The 12,355-nt window shown below is 37.1% G+C and overlaps 1 protein-coding gene across 1 annotated transcript in view; it reads left to right on the forward strand.

The window, feature by feature from the left end:
* Positions 1 to 286: 286 nt before the first annotated feature.
* Positions 287 to 12,355, forward strand: part of LOC129236135 (coatomer subunit gamma) — a 48,083-nt gene continuing 36,014 nt past the window's right edge. Inside the window, exon 1 of the mRNA XM_054870354.1 lies at positions 287 to 565. Within this exon, the coding sequence (XP_054726329.1) occupies positions 511 to 565 (55 nt within the window). The 5' untranslated portion in view covers positions 287 to 510. The remainder of the gene's footprint in view (positions 566 to 12,355) is intronic.

Here is a 12,355-nt window from a genome sequence, read left to right on the forward strand (position 1 = left end):
ACAGCAGTCTTTGTATGTGAGTAGCTTTTGGCAATCGGAAGCAACAATGGAAAAAAGTACAGAATATTTGCAAGGTAAAACCACCCATAGACTGGCCAGCAAGCGGCCGAGTTACCGACATTCACACATACTCGCATATGTACGAGTATTTGTAGCAGATAGCAACGAGTAAGTGATCGCACAATTGCCGAAGCGCTGGCGCTGCCGCTGAGACCAGTGACAAAGGTGGGGTGTAAGTGAAGTGTTGCAAAATTTATTTAGTTCACAAGTTCGGTAACATTAGCAGGACGACGCGATCGCCGTAATTAAGACATTAGAAAAATAAATAAATAGTCTATTGCAAAGTTTATTGATATTCACACACACCCCCACACACGCACTTAACGTTGAGCACTTCGAACATTCATATCATTTAAACTTGGACAGGTGAAAAGTGACAAAAAGAAAAAAATATATAATACAAAATAATAATTTGATAGTGGAGGTGAGAATAGGTGGTGAGAGAGGGAAATGGTTGGCAAGAAACGGCGGTTTATCGATCAGTGGCGCTCTGCGACAAGCAGCGGTAAGTACATCTTCCTATAGACATGCATTTATACATACAAACGTACTAGGTGACATACAGGCACACTTTATACATATATATATATACATATATATATATATATATATATCAATTGATAAGTTTTTTAATGGAGTGCAAATTGAAAATATCTACAATGTAAAATAACAACAAAATCCGCAAACAATTCATTCAAATTCGAATTAGTGCGATTTGACAAAACCATATGTATGTACATATGTATGTGCATATATGTATATCTATATTTGCATATAAAAGGAAACATGTATGCACGTAATAAAATTTTAGTATCTGAAGAAGCGCAAAATTTGGTAGTCAAAACATTCTATACTACGTGCTTCATAAAGAAATTTCATAAATAATTTTGCATTATGTAAGACAAATCGCCTTTTTTACATACATATACATACACACATATATTTAATGAAAAAATAACATATTCTAAAAAACCGAAAGAGGAATAACATATGCATACGCATACATACATCTAAATGTGTAGGTAAATCCATCAGCAAGTAGTAGAACTGAGCAGGATGGTCCGTCAATTTCCATTTTTTTCGGAGATTGATTTGCAGGTTAAACCGTTTAGCATTTGGAATTTAATTTAATTCGGCTATAAATAAAAAGCGCATGAAAAATTTTCAATGAAGGCCTTGCTATTAAATATGGAACACAATCAAAATTAAATGACTTGCACGGCTGACTTTACAATCGCGCATTCTGGCAACCCAATATTTGAGTATGTATATTTTCGAGAATTTGAGCACTCATTTCACGAATCGTAATTTTGAATTCGTATAACTTTAATCCTTGAAGGCGCATTATCCTTGAAAAAATGTCTTAAATTTGAATATTTATTTATATTTTTATTTATTTTTGTATTTTATATTATTTTTTTTAATTTTTTTTTATTTTATTTTATTTATTTTTTTTAATTTTTTTTTTATTGCATCCCAAGAAAGGAGTGATTGACATTAATTGGCGACAGCTTCGCTGCAAGCCAAGAATTTATAACAGGTACAAAGATTACAATTAAATTAATGTCTATAAATATTATATAAAATAGTTAACAATTTTACAAACAAGAAAAACGTTTACTGTAAAAAGTTTCGGACTGTATGACAAGAATTGAGTAAAGCTGCTTTCTGCATGTCGAAAATTAATATAAATATTCTAGGAGTTGAAGAGTTTTCACGTTGTCTGCTAAGTTTTTTATAATTGGTAGTATGTGCACCTTCCTTAGCTTCCACTGGCGTTTGACATCAATGCCTAAGTCAGAATATTCGGATATTTTTCCGCATATGTTTTTTGTATGTTTTTGTTTAGAGGAACAGCAGTATCAATTATATAACCAGTCGTTTGAGATTTATCAATCAGGAAAATATCTGGCCTATTGTGGTCTCTTGTGGTATTTGTTAAAATTGTTCGGTCATAATATATGTGTAGAAGGTAGTTGGAGTCTTCTTGAACAGGTTCTGGGATGTATCTGAAGTACGGTATTTTGCTTTGATTGAAGTTGTACATCTGCGTCAGTTTTAGATGAATTATTTTCGCGATGTCATTGTGTCTCTTCAGGTACATAGAGTTTGCCAGGGTGGTGCATCCCGCTAGCACGTGGTCTAATGTCTTACTCTGACTATTGCATCTTCGACATCTGTCTGCCGCGGCATTTGGATCTCGCATTACAAATTTAATATAATTTCTTGTTGGAATCACACCATCTTGTGTAGCGAAAACGATACCCTCCGTTTCTGCGAATATCGACCTGCTGGTATTTTTGGTCGACATATGGGCTCAGCAAGTCTTTTCGATACAACACAATTTCATTTTTTTTGTAAACACATCTCAAGCGACGACAGCCCATCAGCTGATTCTGTCAAATTCGCTAAGAACCGAATAACGGCCTGCTAAAGAGCTCCCCCTTAAAATCTTTTCAAAAAATGTGTCACTACGGAAAGCAAGTGCGGACGACCGCTATGCCACTGGCTAACTGAGTGGTTTCATAAGAGAGCCCATTAAGGGCTAGACTGAGGAGTGGTGTCTTTCATAAGACTGCTTTAAAAAAACACCTTTCAATATTACAACTAATTGTAGTTTCGCGCCTTTTTGCTGAAGTCAGGGCTCGTTCACATCCAGTTATTCAATGTGCAACCAAAAATACAATCGATGGCATGTCTCTATGGTGCACTCGTTTGATTGTAACAATGTGACCGTTTAAAATATTGAGAAATAAGCTAATAATGTTAAAAAATCAGCAGTCACACGCTTCTCTCTCCGATCACATCTGAGTTTTCTCATACTCAACATTTACCAAAGCCAATGCAGGAAATTAATATCAAAGCCAGTGGAAAATAGGTAAGGAATATTCAAAAACCATAACCAGGGAAGTGATATCAAGGAGAGTGGAAAATAGACAATGGTACTGATTTTGTTCATACCGTACCATTTTGAATGTTATTGTGCTCACACTCACCAAAGTAAATGTACGTTCGTACGCCCGTATCAGCTGACATGATGAAACGACGATCTACGATACTACGGAACGGAACGGTGATGAGAATTCATTTACATGGGACTCTCATTCATTTCTTCGTGTCAGCTGATAAGAGCGCACGTTTACGTTGTAGAGTGTGAGCACGATTAAAAAAAACAAATTTAGCGTCATTATACGTTCGTTATACATCTTGTTTCGAAGATAAAACTACTTCTACTACTAAATAAACAAAATGATTTTGAGTGATAGGAATCTTTGTTTAGACCATTTCTTGTCTGTTTGTATACCACAGCTGTGTAGTTTACAAGTGCCAAATATGATTGCTGTACAACACCATTTTTAATGGTTTTTTTAATTTAATTTTGTGCCACCTTGAATACATCAGTTTCTCTGTTGCTGTCCGATTTTCGCCAGACTTAGATGGCATATTTTCTGGTTAAATGTATTGAGCATGGACGACCTTTATTCTCTGCAAAGATTCACATAAAAATCTGCAAATTTTTCTGAGAAGTAATGAATCCGTATCCCGCCTGTCCCACCATATTCTTTTAAATTGTATCACTTGGTCTTAAGTGCAATCGTAATATTGCCTGAGTGCTTGAAGAAAAAATGTCCACTCATCCACAATTCCATTACATTCAATTTCAAATTTCGAGCATTCCTAAATCGGATTGTATTGCGCAAAACTTAAGAAAAATTAACGTCACTGTTCAACTGTGAGTCGTACATACGCTTGCTGCTTAACTGTAAAATCAAGATTGCGCCTATAATTTAAAAATGAATTTAGATGGCATGTGTGAGACAACTACGAAAAGAGTGTCAAAATGGTCAGCGAGCAAAAAAAATGTAAAGTGTTGCTGGGCAAATGTTAACAAAGAAGATAATAGAATGAAAAAGTTGTTTGTAAACAAAAGTTTCGAGCTGAATTAATCGTAGCTGTGTGACGTGAGCGATTACGAACGTCGCGCGTTCTTGACAATCTGATGGTCAACACTTGCTAATCAAGCGCAATATAAAAATTTTCAGTGTGGAATTGGAATCGAAGCAGAAAATTAAGTTTATACTTAATTTATACTACTTTGAAGTTTGTTTATAGTTTTTAGAGTAAAATTAAGTTGAAATGAAGCGAAGTTATTGGTTCGTATTTCCATATTTTTAAACAACACGTTCGTCACGGAATGAACTCTACAAGCGGACAACTAATCGGCTGAGTACCAGCAACAAGATATACAAAAATTATCAATAATTTTTGAGTGCAACGAAGAAAATTTACATCCGCTCTCAGCGGTTTTTTTTTTTTGTTTTTGTTTTTGGTGGGTAAAGTAGGGTTTAAAATGACTTCGCAATTACAGCGACCACCGTCTACTGCGTTGAGTGGTGCTAAAACAGTGGTGCTAAAACAGTCACTCCTCTACCTCTAGGGAGACACCCTTCCCAGGACTACTTTCTACATTACTTCGAAAAGGCCTAGAGCGGCATCCATAAAGGACCAATTCTATTCACTTCTGGATCCACCGTATTTGCAGCCAGCTTTTATGCTACAGGCTCGTCTTCTTCTGTCTCTATCTGTGCGGCTTCGCTTTGTTGCAGTGTGTCCAGAAGTACTATATGTTCTTGATGTATCTCTTTACTGCATTCTAGCTGTCCTCGAGTTCGAACATTTTGCTAATTATGTTACTCGGCGCTATGTCGCCAATCTGCTTCTTCAGAGCATCTCTTTCCGCGCGTCATCTATCACAACTAAAAAACGTATTTTCAGCGTCATCGCTCGGCGCTTCGCAGTATATGCACTAGGGATCGCATACCTCTCCCACGCAGTATAGATATTTCCGGAAGTATCCGTGGCCCGAGTGGAACTGAGTTAAGACGTCATTCACTTCACCGAAGTTATTTAAGACCTAATTGCTATTGATGGAATAAATTTCGTCATCCATCTGCCACTTGGTTCAGTGTCCCATCCTCCCATAGTTTGTTATCTCCATTGCGCGACGCTAGTGATGAAGTCTTTCTTCTTGAAGTCTCACGCATCCATTTGTTTCCGGGCCATGTGGCCGACGAGTATCTCTCCGCTGATCCCGAAGACTGCAGCGCCAGAGAGAGTGCGGTAGGCTGAGACAACTCTGAGTGCCGCTGTTCGTTGCACAGCCTCCTTTGCAGTTTAGCGCATCTCCCCATACTTCGCTGCCGTACAAGAGAATTGAGTTTGTGTCCGCCTTTATTAGGCTTCTTTTGCTCTGTGTTAGCCCACCGATATTTGCCATTAATCTGCTTAGCATTCCTGTGACCTTTGCTTCTTTGGTGGTCGCATGCTACATGCCGCATCTGGGTCCAGAATGTAAGCCTGCAGTCAGGTTGAATGTCTGGGCATTTCACTACTTTTTGAGTCACTCGGAGCTTGTTGCCTACTTGCATGCTAGCCTCGAGTGGCATATGACCTTGTGTCATCTGGATGACTTCCGTCTTATGTTTGGCGAGTTCCAGGCCAAGGTCCTCAGGTCATCTTTGCATCCTTATAATAACTTGGTTCAGCTTCCTCCTAGTGTGCTCATTGTCCCGGACTGGTATAGCCTCCGCTATATCGCCCGCGTTTTGAATTCTGAACAGAGGGATTGAATTCTGTTGAACTGGTCAAGAGTCGAGGGTAAGATCCAGACAGATTTTATTGTTTATGCAGGAAGTTGGTTAAAAAAATTTAAAAATATTTTATATTTAAAAACACAGAACAATTTTTTTTTTTACTTTTTGTAAATTTATTTGGCTTCAAAATGTGTTGGAAAGTTCTTGTATAAAATCAAATACGAATTTCACAAATAATTCAATTTTGTAAACGAAAATATGCATAGATTATTTTATAAATAAATTTAAAACTAATTAGCCACATTTTTATTTACTGTAAAAGAGCGCAAAAATATGCAATATTAGTGTACAGTGGCTCACAGAAGTATGATAAAGACAACCCTTCACATTCAAGTTTCAAGTATCCGATGACACAGTGCGCAGAGTACTTAGAAGTAACAATATTCACGGTCGTGCAGCACGGAAAAAGCCACTAATTTTAAAAGTAAATAAAGAAAAGCGGCTTTTATTCGCCAACACTTATAAAACAAAAGGTTTTGAGTTTTGGAAAACCGTTATCTTTAGTGATGAAAGCAAATACAATATTTTTGGACCGAACGTTCGTCGTATTGTATGGTGGAAGCCAAATCAAGAGTTGCGAATCGAAAATATTAAATCCCTTGTTAAGCACGGTGGGGGTTCCGTTATGATGTGGGGTTGCATTTCGGCTCAGGGAGTTGGAAAACTAGTTTTTATAGATGAAATGATGGGTAAACATCTTTATTTGTCCATTCTCAAAGACAACTTACATTCCAGTGCAAAAAAATGGGTATGTCAACTAACGAGTTTTTGTTTCAGCACGACAACGATCCGAAACATATATCTCGTGATGTTAAAATGTGGATACTTTTTAACACAAAACATTTTCCAACACCTCCTCAAAGTCCCGGGGTTGATCCCCATAGAAAATCGTTGGGCCTATCTCGAAGACACAGGCCAAGAACACAAAATTTCGTCAAAAGGTGACCTAAAACCTGTTTTGCTCGAGGAATGGGAAAACATATCTACTGAATGTTGTCGAAGGTTGATAGAATCCATGCCAAGACGCTTGGAAGCGGTTTCCAAAAATAATAGTTATCATACCAAATATTGAATTAATAGAAACTAGTATATTTATGCATACAAGCAAAATACTTTTGTGAGCAATGAACTCTGATTTTTTTATGTTTTGTTACGTTTGCATTAGAACCCCACCCCCCTCCACCCGCGGATTAGGGGGTTTAGAATTTGCCCGAGGTAACGGATGCCTGTCGTAAGAGGCGGCTAAAAACCACGCCTCAGCCTGTTGTTTATGAGTCAACTCAACGATAGGAGGCTGAGCGAAACAATAACGGCTTGGTGACGATGGGAACACTGTCGTCATTGGAGTGTTCAACCACCTAGCAGTGCATAATATTACATTTGCTTGTCGTGTTTCTGTGTCATTCCGTCAGTGAGTGTAACATAGCAAAGACTCAATCTGCTCTTATGCATTTTCTTTTGGAGCCTAACTAAAACAAGGCTCAAAGACCTCCTACCCGGTCATCGGCATTCTCTCTACAGTTTATAAAGGGGAACTGCACAAATTATTTCTCAGGAAAGTGCAGAAAAGATGGAGCTCCATTTCTTCATGTGCTTTTTCGAAAACCCTTTGGCCCCAATAAGATATACGGAGGACACAGAAAGTCTTTTGAACTCCTTGCTATCTACATAATTTCCAAACTCGTAGCGGTCCCTGGACGATCAGCACACACGCAGAAAAGCTAGGGCTAGTGCATTTAACCCCCATTGCAGAAGCTGTGGGGACCTTTCAGAGAAGGAGACTGTAGAGCATTTTCTCTGTAAATGTTCGGGTTTGGCAGCTAGACGACTAAGGTCAGTGGGAGCTCCTTTCTTCGACAGCCTGGGGGAGTGTGCCAACCTAAATCCAATCAATCTTGTCCATTATATCAACAGCTCTGGCTGATAGATATCTGCTTGTTGGAGGTCTTATAATGGTATCAAAACGGCGCTTTAGTGCCAGGTGCACTTCAACCATTTCACCTACCTGCCTACCTTAATACATTATTTATGTAACATTAAGACTTATATTTAAGAACTTATAAAATCATGAACAAATAAATCTAAAAAAATACAAAAATTCATGAATCGTCTTCTTATGCAAAATACTTTTGTGAGCCACTGTATATCTAAAATGGGCACATAAAAATACATACTTATACATACTCTACATATGTATGTATGTCATTCACAACGGAATTATTTTATAATCTGTTCGATATAATTTTTTGATGCATCGTTTCCAACAACAACAAAGAAATCGGTCATTGGTGGAAAAATTTTACTCATATTTCTCTTCATGCAAATTTCCTCTGAAATATGAGCGATAGTTTTCAGAGAAAAACAGAAATTTTACACATCGATTAAAGTAACAAAAGTTATCTGTTTCATTACATAATTTAAAACTTGTTTTAATACATAAAGAAATTTTTAGCGAAAACGTTTTTCCAGGCGTTTCAAAGGCACTGTTTAATTAAAGTGATCGTTTAACAAAAGTATACTTTAAACAAAAAAAATTGTTTTCTGTCGTCTACACTATTTTAGTATTCTATGGGCACACCATTTGCTTTAGCGACACAAAGTAACCTTTTTTTCAACAATTCTGCTAACTTTTTAAGTAAATTTACACCTAGAGAAGCCCATTCTGCCTTAATTGCAACTTTAAGGTCGTTGGTGTTGTCAAATTGGCGATTATTGGCGTAAACTCTTCTGACTAATATACCCCAAATGTTTTCTATTGGGTTTAGATCCGGAGAACACGCCGGCCAGTCTATAGTTTCTATGGAACAATCGGCCTTGTTTCCCTGCTTACGTGGATTCCGACGTTGTCTTGCTGAAAAACGAAGGGCACTTCCCGATTTTCCTGAATCTCCTTCGACTATTTTTCAAAATGTTTTTGTAGTCTCCACTATTCATTCGCGATGAGTTGCTTTTGATGTAAATGCACCCCAAACCATAATAGAACCTCCACCGAAGTTGCGCTGGGAAAATAAAAGGCGGCTCTTGCGCAAATCTCTCCAATCTTAAAAATCCATCGAGTCCATCAAGGTTACATTTTTTTTTTCAACCGAAAATATAACCTTTTTAAAAAATAATATGAAATTGGTCAACATTAAAAATATTCCAAATATCTTACTGTGTCTAAGTTGGTGTCCAGGTGTTTTTCTGCAAACTTAAGACGCGCCAGCTTGTGCCGTGTCAAAAGATGGGGTCCTTTTCTTAGTTTTTGATAATATTAAATGGTTGCACCTCTGTAATGTGCGTCAGACTGTTGTTTTTGGAGCCTTATTTTGAACAACAGCGGCCAAGTTGGCGCAAGACTTAGTCGAGTTAGAAGCTTTTCTTATGATTGCTCGCTGTTCTCGACTTGATAGTGACAATTTTCTTCCCACGGGCTTCAATATGTTGTAATTCTCAGGACTCCTTCAGAAATTCCGGATAACTCAACGACTTCTGCCTGTTTTTTTCAATTAATTTGATTGGCAAGCCTGAATCCTTGTCGGCCAAAATTTTTCCACACTCCTCTTGTGATAACATTGAACCCCTCGGTGAAATTGAATAAAATTATAATTAAAGTCATCCAAAATAACAATCGGCACTTTCTATCTTTTCAGAAGCTTATTTTCAACTAGTGTCTTATCATTATGAAACGCCGAAAAGACTAGCAAAAGTGCAGTTTCTTGGAAAAAGATAACGGTTCTACAAAATAGAGTTAGCTTTCGCACCAGAAACAATTGATAGAAGTCGTAAGTCTATAACTGTTAAAATGACGCCAAATAAAAGCTACTCCGAAAAGTAAAAGCGGCTTATGATAGTTCAAAAATTGTATACCAAAGGTGACTTATGATTATGAAACACACCTTATTACACATTAGTTTTATTTTGTTTAGCTTTAATTTTACATGGGCCAGTTTTAAATCTAATTTTCTCTCAATTTCCATCCCACTAACACTTTTTTGCCGATACACTGCACTCTGATGAGTTTAATTTAAGATTGGGTTCCTTTGTATGACATAAAACATTGTCTTATTTTCCAATTATTTAAATATATAATATATATATAATTGGCACGTACACCCTTTTTGGGTGTTTGGCCGAGCTCCTCCTCCTAAATTGCTAAATTTTATTCTCACTTTTTTTTTAATTTTTGGCTTCATAGAGGCCCTAATGTGTTAAAAGTTATATGTTCAAAGGACTAAGGTGGGAAAATTTTTGAAATACTGTTTTAAAAATTAAAAAAATTAAATTACTGTTTTAAATCTTGATTTACCGATTGGCATGAAACTTTTTTTTTTCAAATTAAATGTTCATAATTACATCCTGCAACAAGTACGGTGTGTTGTTTTGACAAATTGAATGTTTTTTTGTTTTGTTTTCTCAACAATTACCGCAGGTTGCTAAATTAGATTTGTTGCTTTTTTAATTTCAACTTTTTAACGTTCGCTTGCATTTAATATAACCAAGGTGGTTTGTTATTTTTACGCAATTCCCGCTTACCCTCGCACATTACTAACTTACTTGTTGTTGTTGTTGCCCTGCCCGTGCGGTGTATAAGTACTTACGCCTGCCATAAGTTCTGTTACAAGTTAAGTCCGTTATAGTTATAAAATTATAATACTTTTTTTTAATGCTAGTTAGTTTTATTAAATCGTGCAAATATTGCGAAAAAAAATTTTAATTTTCATTGGAAATATTCACCATATGCTTTTACACAGGCTTTCAAACGATTAGGCCACTCAGCTATTGCAGCACGCACGGTTTCCACGGATATTGACGTCGCTGCTCGAACCAAAGATTGTTTGCGACTCTCCAAAATTTCTGTGAGGCCCTCGACAGGCCATGCTCTCCAATTCTGACCACAAACTGTTGTCCAATGGACAACAACAGATCTGGACTTCAAGACGGCCAATCTTCTGCGGTTATGAACCTAGGAATATTGTTTTTAGCCATTGCTAGGTAGTTTTTGTCTTATGGGCTGAAACAGAATCTCTCTGGAAGAGATCCAACGCTCTACATTGGAGAGAGTACTGCTCAACCTTCTAAGACATCCACCTAGTACACTTTTGTCCCGGTCGTAACCACTTTTTCTCAGAAATGAAGAGATGTAACGCCTTTAAAAGACACTCCCACCAAATCATCACGCAGAGTGGATAGTGGCCACGCTGAATGCTTGGAATAACAGTTTTTGCGTCTTTAGAAGTTTTATCAAAGATTTTGACGTTTTACTTATTAAAAACTTCTGTGAAAACAGCGAAAATTTCCTCATCTGTGAAAAGAATATTTTCATGGCCGTTGGCCGCGTGCCACTGAAGAAGCTGCTTGACTCTGTTGAATCTAATTTTTTTCATGACCAGTTGAGCGACGGAAGGCTTTCATGTGGAGATCATCTCTAATTAGTCTTGACATGGATCTGGCCGATGCATTCATATCCCCGGACATGATTTTGTGTTGTCTAAGGAAATTTCTGCGAATTCTTTCTCGAACAGCTTTTATGGCTGCACTGGTTCGAACCACGCGAGGAAGTCCACTTCTTTTTCTGTTTGTCACTGCAGATGTTTGGGAAAACGATTCATCGTGCGGTAAACAAACATTCTCGGAATATTAAATTTTTTCAGCAATTCGTAAATTTCACTTGCACTTTTACCACACTTTTGTAATGCAATCCCTGAAATGCGATTTTCCTTAGCTTCCACTCCATTGTTAACAAGCGAGATTTGCCACGAAACCAAGTATAATTTATGAGTAGACGACAATGCATACGAACTAAAGCAAAAATAACGGTACTTTTTTCTGCGAATTTGTTCTCGCCGTACGCATTCTATAAGTTGTCACAGAATTTATGGCACGACTAAGTATTGATTTCTGCACCTTTTAATTTAAAATTTCCAAGGTAGAAAATGTTGAGGTTATGTTTTCAAAATCATATTTTTTAATCCGGAATTGCATATAATTTTTATTTTTTTTTTTTTGCTTGTAACTGTCTACATATAAATACATATATACAAGATAACAGTTATTTATACAAGTTACAAATTTTTTAAGTTGTATTTCTTTGGCTTTAAAAACTGAAATGCTTTCCTGAACAATATAAAACTTATATGATATTACAAATGCTAACGTTAAATGGGCGTGAATATTTGCATCCTCTTTTTAAGCATTTATTAATGATTTTAATCTAAAATTGATATTTTTAAGCATGAGTTAGATATCAGTGGCAAAAACTCTTAACTTATTGCAACAAATGAATTAACCATAGCAGCCAGAGTAAAACTCCTAAACAGGCTACAGAGAAGTGTGTGCTTGGGTGTCACAGGTGCCAAGAGTACGACATTTCCTGACGCCCTTAATGCCATTCTGAACTTGCAACCTCTAGATCTTGAAATTCGAAAGGAAGCGATGAAGGCGGCGTACAGGCTCAAATTAAACGGAGTCTGGGGAAATGAAGAAAGCACTGGCCACTGTCAGATATACCACCAGTTGTCGGAACGGTGCACACTGTTCTCAATGCCAATCGGGTGCCTGTCGTTAGCTTCGATAGGAAGTATGATGTTTTGATCGCAGATAGAGATCAATGGTTAAGTCCAGGGAATCTATTAACGGGATATCAGCACACTTTCTACACC

Source organism: Anastrepha obliqua, chromosome 1, assembly GCF_027943255.1.
Source record: "Anastrepha obliqua isolate idAnaObli1 chromosome 1, idAnaObli1_1.0, whole genome shotgun sequence".
Classification (NCBI taxonomy): domain Eukaryota; kingdom Metazoa; phylum Arthropoda; class Insecta; order Diptera; family Tephritidae; genus Anastrepha; species Anastrepha obliqua.